Raw genomic sequence first — 20962 nt, 5'->3', positions numbered from 1 at the left:
CTATCCTAAATTTGCAGTGCCATATTTTACAGAAAATGATATCTTCAATCTGAGTATCTATGTTCATATGTTCATCACGTGTTTGTGGATTTGCAAAGTGTCATATGTGGTGCCCTATTTTACATCATCTTGATTTTTGCTAATGGCCTATTTTACGTCATCTGAAATGGCTCCCCTATTTTAGGGCACGAAAAACTGCAAAAGTGGTGCCTTATCCTAAACTTGCAGTGCCATATTTTACATCATCCGTTGGAGATGCTCTAACAACGGAAGTTAGACGGGTAGCAAACTGAGCATAGCTCAGGTGGTTGGTTCCTTGTGATGGAACCAGCCCACCCAGGTTCAAGTCCCAGACTTGGCATGGGTGCTCACATTTCCTGGATTTATTACAGGCTTTAACCGGCGTTGTGCTTTCAGTGGGAGTGACGTATCCGTCAACTACAAGGCGCCTGTGGTGACTTTGTCAATCTCAAGATGATCGGCCGGTGGCTCAGTCTCTCGGAGGTGCTCATAGGGGTAGAGTGTGCGTGCGTGTATTCATAGGGGTGAGTGTATGTGTGTGTGTGTGAGTGCTTGCGTCTGTACTGTGTTTCCTAAAAAAAACGGTAGTTAGACGGGTTGGGCCAATCTGGTTGGGCTTTACGAGCCAACTAGAGCAACCGAAAAGCCCGTACTCCAATCTCCTCCACCACTCTTTGCTATAGGTGGCTATCGGGCTGGCCCGTCGAAGCCCGGCATTAAAGGTGCCGGGCCGGCCCGGCCCCAAACGACCTTCTCTCAGCCCAGGCACAGCACCAGGCACGTATCGGGCCGGGCCGGCACGGAAAGCTCGGTGGGCCTTGAAAGAAGCCCGTGAAAAAAACACAGCCTAAAGGCCTCTTAATGCATTGCAGCCATGAAAACTGTATCAAAAAGATGTTTTTCCAAATGTTAGCCCATCAATTTCGTTTCTCCAGTGGCTAGCTATGGGAAAGCATGGGAGGGAGGTCGGGGGTTCGAGTGACGAGGCCGACTAATTTTCATTACTGCTTGTTACATGCATCGTGTTCAATTTTTTTTTTTTAAACTTGCTTAACGGGCCGTGCCGGGCCGGCCCGACGGGCTTGGGGTTGTGGCCCAGGCGCAGCACAGCGGTGCCTCGGGCCAGGCTCTAACGGGCCAAGCCCGCCGGGCTTCCGGGCTTTTCAAAGAAGCTCGGCCCGATAGCCACCTATACTCTTCGCCCACCAAAAGAAGGGGAAAACAGAGAGAACACCTTGCTGTCAATGGCCGCCTCCGCTTCCAACGACGTTAGGGTTTAACTCGAACTCCTCCTCGATCTCCCTCCCCGCCATATCCTCAATCCTATACTGTAATACCTGGTAGCCTCATGGGGTACCTGCAGGAGGCCAGGGAGAATCACGTCAAGAAGAAGGTCGAGGAAGGTGAGTCAGACGCCCATGCTTATATATATTTTCGCGATTTGGAAAATTGAAAATGCAAAGCTCGTCCTAGTTCTCTATAAGTTGTGAAACCGGGCAATATATGAACTCCGTAGGCGTTGGATCTTGAACCGTAACACAATCTATGCGCAATAATGTGTCGAGCAAGGTTAAGAAGAGTGGTATTTTGCCCAATTTCACCGAACCAGGGGGCAGAGCGGCCCAAGGGGCACTGGGCTGAGGTAAAACCCAATGAATAAATGCAAATCACGAACAAATTAGTTCAAGTTAATGTGGAGAAGATGACCCAAGTGCAGTGGAGATGGCACCAATGGTCTGCTCATGTAGCTTCTTACAGTTATCCGAGGATTGAGTCATTTGATAGCCCCTCACACTTACCGCCTGACTGGTTTCTTAAATGGTGACTGGTATCAGCACTACTTCAAGTTGTTTCCAGAAAGTCTAATTTAATTCAACGTTATTAGGCATTTATGAGAATGAGAACCCTATTCCAGCCAAATCAGTCATCTGATTTTTACTCCTTTGGCTTTTGAAGTTTGAACCTTAATAAACTAAATGATTCTACGCAAGTTGCTGCAGGATATCTTGTGCGTAAATTTAAAATGAATTATGTCAAAGAAAAATAGTATGCCAGCTATGAACATGAAAGAGTGCATAAGAATTAGGATTGATATAGAGGATTCTGAAAAGAACAAATTTGGCTGTTGGATTCATCCTCTCTATGCGTGTTTTGCTCCTTGAAATGAAGAAAGAAACTTATCGTGACCATATACTTTTGCCAAAAAAAAAAAACCCTCCACCTACCACTTTATAGAATGAAACTATTGTAGACTAACAATCCACGAGGCTTACATGGTATAGCACAAAACAGTTTTTGTTTGATTTGAAGGGTGCAATCATTCAGTAGGAGAATGCGGCTAAATAGATAACCAAGATCTTGCACGAAGAACAAATGAGGCCCTGAAAAATATGATACAAAGAAAGGCTAAGATAGTAGGGAGTTATTCTACCAGAACAACAATGGCATGCAGCGCTTTGTCAAGCCGACATGCTTTATGAAGGTATTCACCACTGACCACAACTATACAAATCATACAGTTCTCTGGTTGATTGATTGATTGATTGATTTGTACAGATAACGTGAATAAAAACTAGAAATTTTGTAAGGGGATATGGGGGGCATACATCACTGACCTCAAGATACTAAGACCGTCGTAAAGTGGAAGAGACAGCATAGAAATTGGGATGTTGCCGAAGAGATGTTTGGTAACTGCAAAGGTGCTGGGCTGTTGGCAAGAGACCGCTGTGTAAGGCTCAGGAGGCGGAAGACCAACAGGGAGCCCAAAGCAGAATACCTAGACCTCCCAACAATCAGCAAAGGCAGAAAATAAAAAACATGTGGCTTCACTATAGCATGGGACATTCCAGTAGTGGGTACATCTATTTAGTTATAGAGGATTAAGATCGTTGGGGAGCTCAGTTTATCTAATGGAGTAAGAACTATGCCTGAGGGAAAGCGTGTTTTTTTTTGCTAGTTTTAAGCTGAAGTGCCACCACACAGCAAAGATGCCGGGAAGAAGGGAAAAGGAGAGGCTGGTGGGAAACTACAAAAATCAGCCCTCATTGAGAATTGAGAAGCCCCAGAACGCTATTAACTAGATAATGCATCCCACTTGATGACCTTTCATTTTTTTAATATCTTGGCTAGTGATCTTTTGTGGGTTTTTTTTAATCAATCTTTGTTGTTCAGTGTTAGTGGGAATTGTCTGTAGATCATGGTTAACTTGTTGGGATTTTGTGAGCTATGTTTTAAAATATCCTCTAAAGACTATTGTTCTATTTACGTCAAAGATTTAATTTGGCCCATTAACCGGTTTCACCTTTTCAGCTTTGCGTAGCAAAATGAAACAGAAGGCCCTTAAGGAATGTGATATACTCTGTTCAAAATATGCCGAATGTGCTCGAGGCCGAACTTTCTCTGTGGTTTGGCAATGCCGCAAAGAAGCCAAAGAATTGAATAACTGTCTTCATCAATTGTAAGTGATCATTTTATGCATGTCTTATAATTTGTTCATTTCTGGAGAAGTCAGGCAGTCATATCTGAATTCCTGTTTTAACTTTATTTAAGGTAGGATCTCACTCACAGTTAAGGTTTAAAAGTTTGTCTGCAAGTAGAACTTTCTAGCTTTGAAGCAATGAAGCCATCAATAATGCTATGTAAGGATAGATAAGGAAAGTCATGCATAATTGGAGAAACTAATATCAAGAATTTAAGATGATGTGAATAAATCTATCAGAAAATTGTCAAATCCTTGATTGATGTCTGTGTAGATCCTCATGATTCTACAACTATAGCTCCATTTAGATGTTAGAAATCTCAACTACTGCCAAGGTTATGTTTCATTTTATTTTTAGTCATTCATATGGGATTGTTCTGTTTGTGAATTCGGGTTTATAAGCTGCCTGATGGACAGCTATTGCTCTTTCCTACAATATTGTCTTGACAGTAGGCATGAGGTTCAGTTGGATTTTGATATGTTCGATGTTTTTCTATTGTACAATATTGGGAATTTGATAGAGCCAAGTTTGTTGTAGGTTTTGGTTTATAATCCAAACTGCTAACTTGCCAGGAATTTGTACTGGTGACATTCGTGGGACCAGTGCCTGAACAGAATGTAAAACTTATAGAATAGAAAGAGAAGGTATAGAGGGTTTTGGAGATTCTTGAAAGAATGTCTGGCTTCCTCCTATCTCCCCTCAACAGAAGCCCTTAAGTTCTGCTGCTATGGCAGCAAGGGTTATCCATTTCATAGGTCCCTTGTGAATGCGGCATGCACCTTTTTCTTTGTTTGTTGTGGGTCGCATACTATTACCCTACCACACCACTGGTGCTGGCCTTCATGCCAAGTCTTCCTCCACCGCCAACTTGTTGAACAAGATCAAAGTATAGGACTCAGTGTCACTAAGTGATATTCTTTTACTAGAGGAATCTAGTGCTCAAACATGTTTAGTGATCAGTGCACTAGGGGAATCTTGAAAAGAGATTGATGCTATTAATGCTGACTGGAAGGTGGTTACCATTACATTTTTTGTTCTATGCTGAAAGTTGCATTCTGCATTATATTTGAGTAGACTAGCAATGGCATTACAGAAACCACATTCATGTAGATATTCACCATGTGCATTGTATGTTGGCAGCACGAATGATGCAATACTGGAAGACATGAAGAAGGCTTACATGGAGCAAGAGAGCAAAGAGAAGAAACAATAAGCGTTATGCGATGTACAATTTGGAAGGCAAGGTTCCCCTATCTGTAGGTGCACTGCTGCCTTTGAAATTAGGCAATTGCTTACTCATTATCTTTGTTGATCGATGCTGAATTCCTGGAGACTTTTTTTGCAAACATTTGGGTTTGTCCAGATGCATAACCTGGTATAAGCTAAAGCCATCCAATGTAGTATTTGTGTCTCTGACTTACAAGAAACTATGCCTTATAGCAGTCTCTTGCCTCCAATACTGGTTTAGCTGTGCATTATGTTCAGTTTGAACTCCAGAAGTTTTTTTAGGGAAGGCTTGAATTCCACAAGCACATGTTCGTTCACAAAAGCCACAACTACCTTTATTAAAAGTTGCGCTAAAAGAAAGAGGTCACTGAAAATCGTGGCCAAGAACCACGGGAAGAACCTAATTCCAGAAAGTTGCATTGTGTTTCCGTATATGCAGCATCGGACTGTCGGTTGTAATTTTCACCCAAATGCAGAGAATGTGATAGAAAAAAGCCAGTGATAATATGATGCACATTGTTTGGCTTCTTGTTATAGCATGAGGCTTTGGAAACTTGCTAGATAAACACTGAAGAAACTAACAATCAAAACTAATTTGTCTAAATGTTGGTAGATTTTTTTTATAAATTAAGCCGAACTTGAAGAAGTTGACTTAGAACAAATTTAGGACTTCTTATATCTAGGAAGGAGAGCAGTATATTGAATTTTTCCTTTCTTTCTTGTATGCACCTTCTGTTTCCATATTCACACAATATTTCCGTAGAGCATCCAAAGAGCAACCTATGCAGATTCGTATGTTTGTGTTCCCTGTAAAAATCCTCGTTTTGATTACTTGAATACAGAGAGCTCATTCGCAAGTCATCAGAGCGGAAAGAGCATTTTCACTTCGTCTGTGGGGATTGGCCAACCAACCACAGTATAGGCAGGCCGCCGCAGCGACGGCAGCTGCCGAGAGCACGGCCACGGCGCCGAACCCCGAGACGTCCCTGGCGGCCATTGCCACCGCCATCGTACCAAGCTCCGCAAGGCTGCCGACGGCGACCTCCGTTGCTCCGATCAGCTTCGCCTTCGCCATGGGGTTCCCGGTCTGCACCACCTGCAGCCCGATCACGCTGTACGCCATGTGCCCCAGCCTCGATACCACCTGCATTGCGTTGCGCCCCATCAGTCCAAACACCACAAATTCAAATCGTAGCACACGTCGCAATTCAATTCATCGCACGGCGGAATCCTCTGGTCCGGACTTACAATCAGACCGAGGAAGGCGAAGAGGGCGCCTCGCCGTGAGATGGAGCCGGTCAGGTAGACCAGGACCGCGGCGCTGAGGAGCACGCTCTGGGCGATAATCCCAGCCGCTCCGGCCTTGAGGAGACCGAGCTCCTTGACGAGGCTCGGTGTCATGAACGTCGCTAGAATCCCCATCAGCGCCGACGAGACGCCGAACGCGCCGAGGACCAACGGGGTCGTCCCTGCAGCCAAGGGTTCACAAAGCGGGGGCACCGTGCGTGAGCTGGCCTGAATGGTCTCTGGAACGGCAGCCTGGCCCTGCAGGGATGCAGATGCACGTACCGTGATGGATCAAGAACGTGGTCATGAGAGCGCCGGGGACGAGGGCGACGTTGAAGCAGATGAGCACGTAGGCGAGGCTCGCCGGGAGGACCGGCTGGCTGATGTACTCGGTCCACCCTTGTCTGATGGTAGCCCAAGCCTCTTCCACTGTCAGACATGAAAGCCATTCAAATGATGCTAGAACTAAAACCAACCCCGTGTACAGTTCCAGGCTGCTAGCTAAATGGATCCGCCTCACCTATCCTCCAGATGTGGAAACTAGAAGCGGCATGTGAGCTTCTTTGTTCAGAGTGATCGAAGACTCCGTCGGCGAGTCGGTTCATCGTGCCTGCCATGAAAATCTTCAGAAAAGGTTCAGAAACTTCAGTTCACGGTGGATAATTTACTGCGCATTGCTTGAGACGAGGAGGAAAAATGAACTGCTAGTATCATCCTACATGAACAGGCAGAGCAGAGAGCGATATGAGGCAGGAGAGCTTGATGCAGGTCAGCGGGTCGTTCTTGGCGAGAAGGAATGCAAAGATTGACGCGCCTGCTGTCTGCGGATGAAAATCATTACACTGTTCCTTCTTTCAAAAAGGAAAGTACACTGAGTATCTAGGATGCAGAGTCCAGACCTCGCAGATCAAATCGACCCTGCTGAGAGTAGCATTAGCCCGCGCGAGAGCTATCGGTCTGCCTGTCCCTGCTAGCTTCAATCACGCATCCAAAATGGTTTTTCGCATCAGCAAAATCCGCCAAATTCATAAAGGTTTGACGCGCAGAGCTAGTTGCTAGAATTCGCCAATATTTAAAGGCGTTCACCTGCACGACGAAGTCACGCTCCGCGATGATGCCGAGCGACACGCATGAGAGCCTGTCGACGGCCGTGGACACCACCAGCATGGCGAACCACGGCCGCAAGAGCAGCTTCATCGTGGTGGATGCCCTTGGCATGGTGAAGGCGTGCGCGATCATGGACGCCGACACCAAGTGCGCCGCAGTCTGGCACGTCGAGACCACGCAGGTGACAGACAAGAAAACAAGGAACTCGGCACAGGGAGAAACATGTGTCCTGAAAAAATCTCAAGACAATTGTAGAAATTACCTGAATTACAGTCAGAGAGCGATACACAGGGATCCGAGGCAGCGAGCTCACGAGCTCCCCTAGCAGTGGACCTGCGATGAACACGACGAGCTGTGCATCGAACTCCGGCACTTAAGTTAGGAACTAACGTGCAGTGTCCGTGTAGGAGAGGGTGATCAGAGCAGGCATGCACCTTCGTGAAGAATCCGAGGACCGCGACGGGAAGGAGGCTCTGATGGAGGGTGGCGACTGCGGCGGGCCAGGTGAAGTTCCATAGGTGCTCGGTCGCGTTCCCGGCGAAAAAGGCCGCGTACAGAGCTGCCGCCGGTCAGGAGATACATGTACAATAAAGGTGCTCGGTCAGGAATAGTTGATTGTGCAGTTGTGCTGACGGACATCACGGACATCCTGTGCTGCGTACCGTTCATGGCGGCTGGGTATGCAGGGGTTGATTCCAAGTGATCCTCTCCTCTGCTTCCTTTCTGCGGAGCCTGGAATTTCATATCAAGATCAAATTTCACCAGATCGTGAGCCCTGTGAACAGAAGAAAACAAAATGCGAAGAACTTTGGTTGAAGAGCGGTGGTGATTATAATTACCGGCAGCGCGTCGTCCTTGAGTAAGCCGAGCTCGGTCTGGAAGATACTCGAGGACAGATTCACGAACGGAAGGCCTCCATCTTCGTATCCTCCGGCGGAGGTACCCTCGCCGCCGTCCACGGCGAGGCTAATTTCGGAGCTCGCGCCGGTGTGACAGCTTCCGGCGAAGCGGCTACTCGGCCTCAAACTGCGCAACGCGCAAGAGTCCACAGAATTGGATGAATCATTAGGTGCAGTTTCCTCGATTGGCCTCTGAAATTGAGGCCGAAGAAATGGGAGCGGCAAGCAGAAGCAGGGCGTACCTCCGCGGCTGCGCGAATCGGGGGCCGCCGGGGTCCCGAGCGAAGCGTGCTGGTACGGCGTGGCGAGGGAGGCGGCGAAGAGACGTGTATGAGGTGTAGTATGGCGGCGAGAGAAGCTTGGACATGGAGACGGAGGCAGGCATGGCGGGCCAGCGTCGACGCCGTCCACAGCATTCAGGCAGGCGCCCGGGCGCGCCGCGCGCGGGAGTTGAAACGGATAAGGTGGCTGTTTGGGCCGCGGGGATGTGGGAATCCTCCCTCCCGCTCGTTGCCCGAGGGAAAGGGAGGCCTGCGCAGCGACCCGTTGGGCCGGCCCATTATAGTATTTTCTTTACTTGTCTTTTTTAATTTAAAGACCCTTAAGATATCATTTCTCCTTTTCTTTTCTTCTTATTTGTTTTGCTAATATTCTTCTATTCCATTTTATTTCTCCTCTGTACTGTATTATTGTTCACTGTTCGAACTTCGAATTGCGCGTACCAATTATATACGGACCGTGTATGCATCTGCATCATCTTCATGACTTCATCCCACCGATACACTTCTCTTCAGTGCTCACCAACTCGTCAGTGGTGAAAGGCTACCTTTTTTTTTTTCTCTCGCGGGGAAGTCGTAAAAGGTTACTTGTCCGTGGTTGATGATTTCCTTTCCCAGCGATGGACAATGATCTGCTTTGACTAGAGCCGTCTGTTGTCTAGTGCAACTGACACTGATCCCTTTGAGTGAGTCACTCTTTATTTGACGGTAGATATGACTTGACGCAAAATTGTTTTCAGATGCGACGTCAAACCACATTCTTTGGATTGATTTAGAGAGCCTCAAAATTACTAGATTTTCTTTTGTAGCTCATTTCTACAGAACTTGTAAGGGTCGCTATTCTACATGACAGACTCCATTTTTTCCATCACAGTATCTAAGCCATTATATATATGGGCTCGAAAGGCCGCAAATATTTATCTCAAGCGACTCCAAAACTGTATGTAAAGCCCAAGAAGGCCAGCCCAGGTCTCACCATACAATCCAGCCAAAACTGTATGCAGGATTTGCTAAAACTTTCATGTTTCGCTCTAAAACAACAAAAATCGTTTCCCACAAATAAAAATAAAAATCAAGCATTGCCCGTAAGCTCTTTACCAGTCGAGTGGGATGATAGCTGGTTTCCTTAATTAAGCTGCGGTCATCCTATGAACCCTGCTAATGCTTGTACCACTTGGCGGCTAGCATACAAAAAAATAAAACACCATCGTGGCAGTGACGCAGTGTGTAGCCACATCGCCGCAGACGCAGATGAAACATAAAAGGTTTCTGATTCAATGAACATGCATGCTTGGGTCTCTTTTCTGAAAGGGGCCCCCTTTCTGAAATGCCACAGTTCCTTTCTCAATTTCAAGCAATGCGCTGCCTGCCAAAAGAAAGCCCTAGATCACGATGCCCAGCAGCTGGAGCGTACTTCTCGCCGGCCGGGGAACACGGCTCTGGATACCGATCCCCACGACCTAGCCGTTGCAGGTTTGAGACCAGGGTCTCGTCGGAAGACAATCCGGGCAGGCAGGCCGCAGGTGCGTGTGACTCCGGCCCGTAGGGCGTCGGCACGGGCATCCCGTGGACAACATCAATGCCGCCAATGCTTTTCGCCATTAATTGTGTTGCCGCAAGTGGAAGGTCCATTCAGGATTAGACCTTCTAGTTGTGTATGGTGGTCACCCCTAGGCCCTAGCCGGCTAGTACTCCCAAGTGTGGTGCAGGCCCTGGAGTACTATTCTTTATGCCCTAATTATCCAACTTATTAGTAGTAGCACCTTATACTTAGGTGAGTCGATCAGCGAGTGGCGCCAGTCGACAGATCAACTTATTAGTAGTAGCACCTTACTTAGGTGAGGAGACCCAACAACTGACGACAGATCGATAGCACTTGGTGAGGAGTACTATTTCAAGCTAAGCAACACCTTTTGTCTCTTTGAGACCAGTCCATTTGGCACATGCAGTTACAGGCTTACAGTGCCATGCGCACTTGTTTTTTACACTTTCCGTAAACAAATTCAGAAAGTTCTGGCGTGGCCACGACGGTGAGGGGCCCCCAGCCACGACTTGGGCAGTTGGGCCACCATGAAAAGGCTTCATCCTGACGGGCCTTCCTTTTGCATGAACCAAAAGTCTATGTGCCCAAAGGCTTCATCTCTCACTCAGTTTCGTCCTATTAGCTTGTGTAATGTTGTGCTTAAAATTGTGTCGAAGGTACATGCAAATAGACTGAAATAAATTTTGTCTGAAATTATCTCGGAGGAACAATTTGCTTTCGTTCCTGAGCGTTTGATCACAGATAATATCATTACGGCATATGAATGCCTTCATTTTATGAAGAAGAAGAGAGCAAGGGGGTCCCAATTTTGTGCCCTCAAGCTGGACATGATGAAGGCATATGATCGTGTGGAGTGGGTCTATTTGAGAGCTATAATGATGAAGCTTGGGTTTAGTGATCGATGGGTTGCATCAGTAATGAAGTTTGTGACCTCGGTGTCCTTTTTGGTACTATTTAATGGAGAACGAACAGAGGTTTTCCGTCCTAGTAGGGGAATCCATCAGGGTGACCCTATTTCATCATACTTGTTCTTGTTAGCGGCTGAAGACCTATCTTGCCTGTTAAGGAGCAGGGGGAATTCTGAAAATTTGTCAGGCATCCGTGTGGCGCCCACAGCACCCCCGGTCAATCATCTCTTATTTGCAGACGACAGCTTCCTTTTTACAAGGGCTAGTATGGAGGGCACAACGGAGCTTAATGAAGTAATTGACATGTATTGTAATGCATCGGGGCAACGAGTTAATCTCCAGAAGAGCTCGATACACTTCAGCAAGGGATGCCCTGGGTCTGTTCGGAAAGAGATAATGGAGGCGCTTCATGTGCCAAACGAAGCTCTAAACTCAAAATATCTTGGCATGCCAACTGATGTGGGGAACTCTAAGAATGGTGCTTTTAAGTATTTGAAGGACCGGGTGTGGGGGAAGGTGCAAGGATGGATGGAGCAAATTCTGTCCGCAGGAGGGAAAGAGGTGCTAATTAAATCTGTAGCTCAAGCTGTACCTACTTACTCGATGGCATGCTTTAAACTTTCTCGGGGATTATGCTTGAAGATAAATTCTATGATTCGAAGTTTCTGGTGGGGAAGCAAGCAAGGGAAGGGCAAAACTCATTGGGTTTCCTGGAACACGATGACAATGCCAAAGTACATGGGAGGTTTAGGCTTCCGGGATATCGAATTGTTCAATCTGTCCTTACTTGCGCGGCAGGCGTGGCGAGTTCTGGTAAGTCCTGATACCCTCAGTGCTCGAGTCCTTCGTGCTGTGTACTTCCCACAAGATGGTCTTATGAATGCTGTTCTTGGCAACCGCCCTTCACAAATATGGAGATCTATTGTGGAAGGAAGGGATGTGCTTAAGCTGGGACTGATCCGGCACATTGGCAATGGTCAGTCTATGTATGTTTGGCGAGATAACTGGCTGCCTAGAGATGAAAGACTCCGGCTTTATGTTGCTGTCCGTGATGACCCTCCTCTGAAGGTTTCTGAATTGATGATTCCATCGATGGCTTGTTGGGATCTGGAGAAGCTTCAGCAGCATTTTCTCCCCATGGACGTGGACGTGATCAGGTCTATACCGATCAGTTCCGTCAACTATGGTGATTACTGGGCTTGGCATCATGAGAAGACAGGCATTTTCACTGTGCGCTCTTGCTATCGCATGTTGGTGACGACTAAGAAAGTGCGGGAGGATTGGCTGGAGAAAAGGCCTGCGTCGAGTACGGGATACACTGAAAAAGCGTGGACCAAACTATGGAAGATTCAGGTCCCTTCGAAAGTGAGGATGTTTGCATGGCGACTTGCGCAACAATCTCTTCCCACGAGAGATGTTCTTCAACATCGACATATGTCTACGTCGAGGACATGTGCGATCTGCCATGCTGCAAATGATTCTTGGCGGCACTCCTTGATCGATTGCATGACGGCGAGGTGTGTTTGGGCTTTAGCGGATGATCAGCTGACTGAGCATTTATGTATTTCGGTATGCCCTGATGCACGAGAATGGATTTTTCATATGATTGAGACAACATCTCATGCGGAGTTCACCCAGATCATCTTGACCCTGTGGGCAATTTGGACTGCAAGGCGGAAAGCAATTCATGAATCTATATTTCAGAGTCTGGTATCCATCCATGGATTCGTGGCAAAGATGCTCTCAGAATTGCAGGTTGTGCAGAGCAACTCTTCATGCCGGTCCCAACCCAGGCGACCGGCTGCTCCTTCGCCAAGATGGATTCCTCCGCCAACTGGGATGCTGAAGATCAATGTCGATGGCGGTGTTGCGAAGACTCAATACAAGCGTGCTTCTGTCGCTATCTGCCGAGACGAGTCGGGCCGCTATGTGGGATCCTCGGCCAGGGTTTTCGAAGGTATCATTGACCCTGCAACACTTGAGGCGTTGGCGTGCTGCGAGGCACTGGCACTGGCGGCTGATCTGAACATTCAGAAATTCTGCATTGCTTCGGACGCGCAGGCGGTCATTAAGGGGATCCTGGAAGGTAATCGTTGCACCTATAGTCCTATTCTTCGCGAAGTTGGTGTCCGAAGTAAAGAGTTTCAAGACGTAGTTTTTGTTCATGAGAGCAGGGTGTCTATACCGATGCTCATAGTCTTTACGTAAAGAGTGCTCTTTCTCTTAATCACGTCCGGTTTACTTGGCTAGTAAAGCCATGGACCGATGCTTGTATTCCTATTTCAATTGATGAATAAAGCCCGTATGTTTAGCTAAAAAAAAGTTGTGCCCAAAGCAGCAAAGCTCAAGTACGTACGCACATGCTGCGCTGGCGCCACCGCGCCTCTCTGGTTCTGGTTGGTGAACTAGCCCAAGTTTAGGAAGCCGGTTTCTTTTGCATCGTGTGTCCCGTGCCTTTCTGATTCGACACGGAGCTAAAGATGGGCACGGGGAACTTGCTGATCGAGTCGTCTAGTAAAGACCGCGAGAGGAAAGCGATCGGTCGAGCAGCGAGCCTCGCTCGTGTATGGTGTGCTGCTTGTGTGCGGGAACTGGAAGAGAACTCGAGGAGGGCGTCGCCGCCGACGGCGCCAATGGACATGGATATCCCGTGCCCGCATGCCCAAACGTACGACTGCATTTTTTTATGCGTTCACGGCCGGAAAGAAGAAAACGAAGCTTGATCTGGACTTTGGAGGCGCGTCAACTCAACGTTTAGGCCGGTTCCTACTACTCTGTTGAGAATAGTTTACCTAAGACCAAAAGAAATAAAATACGCGCGTGGGCTCTGATGGCTATGTTAGCTTACTTTATCACAAGGTAGGAGGACTGTCATCCAGGTATGGGTTTAAGTTATGGACTGTTCGGGTGTGGGAAAATAAAAATAGTTTTTTTCTCGTCCTTTCTATAGGCTCTTACCTTGAAATAATATATTCAGGTGTGGAAAGTCACCCATATGCTGGGGAAAAAAAGGCAAGCAACTACTCCTTCGTAACATGATATATGGATCAAAAGGTTGTTGAAACTCCTTTGTAACAACTTCAGAACATTGAAAAAAATATTCAGGAATGTAATAGAAAGCCAAGAAAAACTCAGTTAATGGCAGAACAAAATAAAAATCAGGATGTGTTCTTTCGTTTCCTTTAGCCTTGGGGCTTTTAGGCGCTATCCACATTATTTGTCGCACTTATGCATTATGCAGCTATTGCAATGTTGACCAATGAGATGAGTAAAATTTGCTTTGGTGGTCTCTTTGTGTTTTACAGCGCGGTAGGCAATGGGAAAAAAAATGTTTTTTTGTTGTTGGCAATACTGTAGCAAGGAAGGCAATGGAAGCAAAAGGCACCTCACACGATCGCAGCCCCACCCATCTCCACTTGTACTTGTGTACAGATGGCTAAGTGCTGGATCGATCCTCTACAACTACCGGCCAAAAGTCCACCGGTCCATTGGCACTAGAGTCATCGACAGCGTCAAAATTAAAATTCACACGCAAGCGTGTCTCGGCTGAGTACAAACCTACAGTAGATATTTATGTATTAAAGAGATTTACTTCTATATATTTATTCTAAAGATTATTTACTTCAATACACCCTCCTAATTAAATCAATTGGGAAATAAGACTTATCCTTTTTATTTATGATTGGAATCTAGTAGTGTTTTGGCACGAACATCGTCGGAAAGATCAAGCGAAGAAGGGTTAGGACCAGTGGTGGGGCCAGCCCGCTCGAGCAGTCCGTGCAAAACCTATACAAATCCGTATTTAGCTTCAGAAAGAAAACATTTCATAGCCTTCAAATAATCATACTGATTAGTAGAAAATTTTCGCTTGAGCACGGACAGCCACCTGTGGTCGCCGTGCGGTGGCTCTGCCACTGGGATGAGGATTCGGAAGGTGAAACGGAGAAGGATAAGAAAGAAGGTGAGCTTACCATCAATGAGATATCATCATCTGGCCACCAGCATCGGCGCCCTGTTGGACTTAGATCGTTGCCGCCTAATCGGGGCACCACGATCCTATGGTTAATGTCATCGACTAGCGTCGACAGTGGTTGATGGCAAAAAGCGAAGTAAGGAGGATGCAAGGTGATGTAGGAAGACGGAGAGGGAGAGCCAACCGACACTGAGGAAGAAGGGGCTCGAGGAAGGAGTTCCTTCCGCAAGCCTACCGTGCGGCGTTACTTTTTTTTTCGGTCGGACCATCTTGCCCAAACATTACACGGCCTAATTTGGTTGCACTGAATCCGACTGGCAATGGAGTGGATTGGGTGGAAATTGAACTAAATCCGATCGATTCCCCGTCGATCCCTATCGGGAATGGTAGATCCGAACGGGTCCTACTTGGGAAGATACATCTTCTATTTGGGATTGGGGTGGAGGGCAATTAGAACGAGCACAATAACCTGCCTGTATTTTGTCTTTCCCGCAGTGGTGAAACTCTGGGCAGTCAGCGACAGCACGCGAACTGACAGATATCCCTTGAAACGACCACATGATCCCAAGTGTCTACCAAATCCGAGACGGCGGACTCTGGCCGGTGGCCGGCGTTGCGCACGAATGGATCATTTTCACACGCTTTGCCGTGCGCGCGAATCACCCACCTCCACTAGTCTAGCCCACAGCCAACGCCAGCCAGACACCTGTCCCACCACGCCCTCCCCCGCTATAAAAGCCGAGGCGCGGTCGAGCTAGGTCCCCGTGAACCAGGGCTGCATATAATTGTGTCCGGCGCCGGCTCCCGGGACACCACACAGGCACACACAGCGCCACTCACAGACCGACAAAGCCTAGCTGCTTGTACTTGAGCAAGTACTCTCGAGGTCAGCGCGCGCGCGGGGGGGGGCTTAAGTTTGCATGAGAAGGCGGAGGATGGGCGCACTGCACGTCGGCGAGCCGCGGGTGGTCAGCTTCCAGCAGGTCAGCAAGAACAACAACAACAACGGCCAGCAGGGTCATCATGGCGCCGTCGTGGAAGAGATCCACGGGCTCATCCGCGTGTACAAGGACGGCCACGTGGAGCGCCTCCCGGCGATGCCCGACGTCCCCTGCACGTGGGGCTCCACGGCCGTCCAAGGCCCGGGCGGCGTCATCGCGCGCGACGTCGTGGTCGACCGCGCCACCGGGGTCTGGGCCCGGCTCTACGCGCCGGCGGAATCAGGGAACAAGGTCCCCGTGGTGGTGTACTTCCACGGCGGCGGCTTCTGCGTGGGCTCCGCCGCGTGGAGCTGCTACCACGAGTTCCTCGCCCAGCTTCCCATAAAGTCGGGCTGCGCCGTGATGTCCGTCGACTACCGCCTCGCCCCGGAGCACCGGCTCCCGGCCGCGTTCGACGACGGTCTCGCGGCAGTCCGTTGGCTCCGGCAGCAAGCCGCGAGCTGCAGGAACAACGACGACCTCTCCTGGTGGCGCGGCCGCTGCAGGTTCGACAGCGTCTTCCTCATGGGCGACAGCGCGGGCGCCACCATCGCGTTCCACGTCGCCGCCCGGCTCGGGCAGGGGCACCTGGGCGCAAGTCTCGGCCCGCTCTGCGTCAGGGGAGCCATCCTGGTCCAGCCTTTCTTCGGCGGGGAAGCCCGGACCGCGTCCGAGAAGACCATGGCGCAGCCGCCGCGGTCGGCGCTGAGCCTCTCGACCTCGGACAGTTACTGGCGCATGGCGCTCCCCGCCGGCGCCGGCCGCGACCACCCATGGTGTAACCCGCTGTCGTCGTCGTCGTCCCGGGGCGCGCCTCGGCTCGACACGCTGCCGCTTCCTCCCGTGCTCGTGTGCATCGCGGAGGCGGACATCCTCCGCGACCGGAACCTGGAGCTCTGCAAGGCGCTGCGCAAGGCCGGGAAGAGCGTGGAGCAGGCCATGTACGGCGGCGTCGGCCACGCCTTCCAGGTGCTCCACAACTACCACCTGTCCCAGCCGCGGACGCAGGAGATGCTCGCGCACATCAAGGCCTTCGTCAGCGCGAGGTCCAGCTGACTCACTAAGCTTCCTCTACCGCCGTGTCATGCCAAATTGTCAATTATTCCAGTCTAATCCACAGCCATCTTCAGAGCATGTAGATGCTGCCGTGTAAGCACTAGGCAGTAGTAGTAACTTGTAGTACTTGTTCAAGTAAAGAAAAGACAAAAAAAAGGGCTCCGATACGCAACTTGGATTGTTATTGTAGCTATTGGTGTTGGAAAGCAAAAGGTGTAGCGCGAAAATAATACGAATACAGTACTGCTTGCTCGTATTTTCATTGCTGTTCATTATACTTGCTTGCAAAGGCGGATCACAGAATACTGTTTTTTTACTACTATAACTCCTTTGATGTGTCCTCTGCGCGCGTCATCGATGGTGTTGCATCAAGGCAACTGGAAAAAGGCTCCAAGAGCAAATCACTGTCCGCTTGTCTGGTGCCTTTGCACTTTGCAGCCATCATGAAGCGAACAAAACATCACTTCTTTTCTATTTCCCCCTCTCTGCTTTGGGAAGGTTCAGGCTACATGGAGCCCCGCTTTGGCCGGCAATTGTCTTAAGCGCAATCATCAATCAGCTGCATTTTAGACTAGCTAGCACCTGGAAAGAACAGAGCAGAATCTTTGTTTGGCCTGCTTCCCGATGCGAGAATGCCTTGTGCCAGGAGGCCATCGCATGACCCCCAACGCAACGACAAGCGCGGGCGCTGCTGCTGCAATGCATCAGACAAACTGATCGACCGCTGGACGGACGCATCATTCACTGCGCTTGTGCGCAAGGACCCTCGAGATCGAGAGTTCATATGTTTTATGCAGCTTGTACAGTAAATTGGAAGTCACGCAGCGTACGTTGTGTTTGTATCATTGCCGCACCAACCCCATCATAGCGGCAACTAATTGCGTGCAAGCAGGCCAACATCATGCGTGCTCATACAAATCGTATCTGAAAACAGACTCCGCAACGCTGGGAATTTCAGCCAAAATGCAAGCAATAAGCCGTTGCTTGGTCAAATTTGAACATGATAGTTAAGAACTGAGATTATATTTGCATTAATTTGATCGTACATTTTCTACGACGTTAGCTATTCACAAAAAGAAGTGCTCCAGTACTATTTTGTCTGAAGTTCTGAATATCAATGCAATCATGCATTCCATTGGAAGTGCGGGCTTGCTTGAAACTTCAGAATGGTAGTTTGGCATGATGAGATCACTAGTAAACTACGATGTGAAGTTCCTTTTATTTCCACGTGCGATATGGAAAAGATCAACAAGTTTGTCTATGAAGTGGCATCAAGGCTTTGCAAATTTTTCTCTGATGAATTCTCCTTTACAGGCCGCCAGGCCGGCCCTTGGGCATTGCAAGGTTCAGCAGATCAAAATCAGTATGGTATACCCATGTGATCTCGATACGATATGCTAGACGTTGGAGATCGACATGTATCACAGCCGAGCATCTCAATCTATCCCAGCAGATTTCTCGAGAATCACGGACTTCATCTTCTTTTGCCCTCTTTTCAGCACATTCAGAGTACGGTCAGTCAGAGAACCGTTTCATCGCCACTTGTTTCTCGCCAAAACATCACGATCAGGTCACAGGGAAAAAAACTTTATTCCTGAGCGAAAATATTCTGATATCTTTAGCTGATGTAACTGCACACCCCTTGGAACCTACATGCATTGACCCGCACGCCCGGCGGTCCGTCTGTGCGTTGTTGTTTTCCCCGTCTGTCAGACCGACCAGGCAGCCATGTCCAGACCGAGGTGCTGCAACGGGATGCTGCCCTGCTGCCCTGACATGTTCTTCTAAAAGCAGGCAATATATGGGACCTGATAAGTCCGCCGATCTGATCTCGGTGCAGGACTTAGCTGAAAGCATGCAAGATTTGATTTGGCACTTCAAACTGCACATGTGTGTCTGAAGATGCATGCATCAGATCTTTGAAGAGATCGGCTGGAAGAATCGGAATGGGCAAAAGAGGGTTCGACCAAACGGAGTTCTGAAGCACGTGACAAAGAGGTTAATTGATGCTGAATTGCAAAATGCGGCCGTGACTCGTGAGACATATCTCTTGTACCCTTTGTCTACCACGTATAGAAGTATTTATCTTGCTGGTCTTAGCTGACAACGATTTAAGGACCACGCGGTCAACTGTCAACACATTATTTAACCCTGACGAGTTATGGTGGTAGGAATGAACACGAACTTCTCGGAAGATATACACTAAGAAAAGAAACAGACACGCCATGCGGTGGGATCGATCCTCCTTAGAAAACGGCTAGTCTAAAGTATTCCCCATTAAAGAATGATGATTACGTAGTCATAACCCAGGGAGGGAAGATTATCGGACTAAGAATATAAACAAGTTGTTCAAACGGCAGAAAGACAACGCTGTTTCTGGAAAGACGGGGGACTACGACACGGCATGCATCAAGAATTCGTTCCGTCCAGTGGCACAAATGCATCATTCGTCCTTCACGAGTGGTAAAAGGCGGGCGAGGCACGGGCAAAAGCGGCCGATCGAGATGGATCGACGCGCCCCGAGACGAATCTAGCTCGCGTTTGCTGCCGGGTGCCCAGTTGACAGGGAAGCATGCACCAACATGGTCCTCCCTTTTAGCTCGGACAGGCCGGCCCGGCCGGGGCCCTGACCGAACCAGATAGTAGATGCCTTTGACCAGGAAGGGATCGAACGTTCGTACGTCCTCCTCGGTTACGGCCTTACGGGTGGATAGATGGATGATGCATGGCTTCCGTTCCCATGCATTATGGCGCGCAAGTAGCTATGGTATAGTAGCCTTTTGGGGGGTCACTGATTGAGAGGAGAATCCTGATCCAAAGAATCTGCTTGTTGCCTTGGATATCCTCATATCCGCCCCCTTGCGTCCATCGTCCTTGAGATGCGCCTACCCTTCTTCTTCATCATGGGACTGCAGTGTTTATGCACTCAGATGTCAATTTTATGATGTCCTTTAATTTCTTGGGTTGCATTAAGATCGATGGAGCAAGTATTTGGGTGAGCCCAATTAGTTTCTTCACTAGCTATCTCGCCAGGAAAAGAAGGCTACTCTGAGTGGGTTTGTAGAGTACTAGAGTCACCGTGCGGAGGTTGCATGAAAATTGCAGCAAAGTTACGAATGGGAGTGACCACTTTGAGGAACAATATTGTCAGGCGGAGCGATATGTGGACACTATGATCACACTTCAAAAGCAGTAGGAGACTTTACAAGTCCCATTTTATTCGGTGCTATGCTGCTGTGTATGTCAAACTTGAGCGTGCATGAAAACTGGATCCTGAATTGGCACGACACTTTCCTTTCGATAAAGTAGCATTGTCTAAAAAATGGATTATAACACTGATAATGATCAGAACGAGACTTAAGCTGTGATGAATAATATTACTCCGTAGATCACTTGCAAAGAGAGCAGTTTCACACTATGTTTGCGGCGGTCTGAAGGCTGAACTTCTAGTGTTGTCTGTTCTCTTTGGCAGTTGACAAATAAAGCGTACTATACGTGTAGATAAACAAAGCATCATTTTTCACGAGTCTTCATGGAATCTGCAAAAAGAATGCCCGGTTCAAGTGGTAAAAGGCACTTTCATGGTCAGAATGGGGGAAAGGGCTGAACAAGTCAAAATTCTGTTCGCAGTACAAGAATACAACATCTCAGCTGTTCGATATAGACTGATGGCGAAGTGAAACCCGGAACCAGTACAAGAATACAACATCTCAACTGTCTTATATATAAACATCAGTTCTTAAGAGATTAACTCCTACTCCCTCAGTCTCATATTAAGTGACCCAAATTTGACCAAATATGAATATATCTATGCCTAAAAAACGTCTAGAAACATGTAATAGAAAATCACTTAATATGTGACGGAGGGAGTACATGGTTGATATGGACTACAGTAGTATAGTGCCATTTATTGTGTGGGCATATTATGGGCCAACTGAAAAATGTTAAAACTACAGTATGGTTAAGCACATAGAATTTGCTAATTGCATTTCTTCTTACAGTGTCTTAACGCAGACTTCCAACATGTGGATTCCCATGTTTTTTTAGGGTAGCGGGTTCTCAATTTCTCAGGCAATGCAGGAGAAGAATTCCTTGCTTTTTTTTTAGCGAAAGAAGAATTCCTTGCTAACAGAAGCTGAAGAATACCAGGTACCAGCCCTTGAAGTGAACCCAGCTCGAGAGGAGATTAGGCCCAATTAACGTG

The 20962-nt window shown here is 48.1% G+C and overlaps 3 protein-coding genes across 3 annotated transcripts; 2 read left to right on the top strand and 1 right to left on the bottom strand.

Moving 5' to 3' along the window:
* Nucleotides 1–1230: 1230 nt before the first annotated feature.
* Nucleotides 1231–4976, top strand: LOC100828531 (uncharacterized protein DDB_G0275933). The gene is made up of 3 exons (XM_003558265.3): nucleotides 1231–1424; nucleotides 3331–3478; nucleotides 4641–4976. Exons 1-3 carry the CDS (start codon nucleotides 1370–1372, stop codon nucleotides 4711–4713), a joined length of 276 nt encoding a protein of 91 aa, XP_003558313.1. The 5' UTR covers nucleotides 1231–1369; the 3' UTR covers nucleotides 4714–4976.
* Nucleotides 4977–5403: 427 nt separating this feature from the next.
* LOC100840590 (solute carrier family 40 member 3, chloroplastic) lies at nucleotides 5404–8473 on the bottom strand. Its single transcript, XM_003561757.3, has 12 exons — nucleotides 8263–8473; nucleotides 7961–8147; nucleotides 7784–7853; nucleotides 7556–7680; nucleotides 7384–7473; nucleotides 7101–7280; nucleotides 6914–6988; nucleotides 6734–6835; nucleotides 6535–6637; nucleotides 6297–6443; nucleotides 5976–6196; nucleotides 5404–5871 (listed from the first exon to the last, which is right to left on the bottom strand). Exons 1-12 carry the CDS (start codon nucleotides 8403–8405, stop codon nucleotides 5575–5577), a joined length of 1740 nt encoding a protein of 579 aa, XP_003561805.1. The 5' UTR covers nucleotides 8406–8473; the 3' UTR covers nucleotides 5404–5574.
* Nucleotides 8474–15472: 6999 nt separating this feature from the next.
* LOC100828228 (probable carboxylesterase 17) lies at nucleotides 15473–17020 on the top strand. Its single transcript, XM_003558264.4, has one exon. It carries the CDS (start codon nucleotides 15643–15645, stop codon nucleotides 16756–16758), a length of 1116 nt encoding a protein of 371 aa, XP_003558312.1. The 5' UTR covers nucleotides 15473–15642; the 3' UTR covers nucleotides 16759–17020.
* Nucleotides 17021–20962: the final 3942 nt, after the last annotated feature.

Source organism: Brachypodium distachyon, chromosome 1 (genome assembly GCF_000005505.3).
Source record: "Brachypodium distachyon strain Bd21 chromosome 1, Brachypodium_distachyon_v3.0, whole genome shotgun sequence".
Classification (NCBI taxonomy): Eukaryota; Viridiplantae; Streptophyta; class Magnoliopsida; order Poales; family Poaceae; genus Brachypodium; species Brachypodium distachyon.
Note: the sequence above shows the minus strand (reverse complement) of the source record. Positions and strands in the feature narration are given on the sequence as shown.

Coding starts and splice junctions, on each gene's coding strand:
- LOC100828531 (XM_003558265.3), top strand. CDS start 1,370: ATGGGGTACCTGCAGGAGGCCAGGGAGAATCACGTCAAGAAGAAGGTC. Junction 1,425..3,330: donor CAAGAAGAAGGTCGAGGAAG/GTGAGTCAGACG, acceptor TCACCTTTTCAG/CTTTGCGTAGCAAAATGAAA. Junction 3,479..4,640: donor AATAACTGTCTTCATCAATT/GTAAGTGATCAT, acceptor GTATGTTGGCAG/CACGAATGATGCAATACTGG.
- LOC100840590 (XM_003561757.3), bottom strand. CDS start 8,405: ATGCCTGCCTCCGTCTCCATGTCCAAGCTTCTCTCGCCGCCATACTAC. Junction 7,681..7,783: donor ATACCCAGCCGCCATGAACG/GTACGCAGCACA, acceptor GACCGGCGGCAG/CTCTGTACGCGGCCTTTTTC. Junction 5,872..5,975: donor TCGCCTTCCTCGGTCTGATT/GTAAGTCCGGAC, acceptor AACGCAATGCAG/GTGGTATCGAGGCTGGGGCA.
- LOC100828228 (XM_003558264.4), top strand. CDS start 15,643: ATGAGAAGGCGGAGGATGGGCGCACTGCACGTCGGCGAGCCGCGGGTG.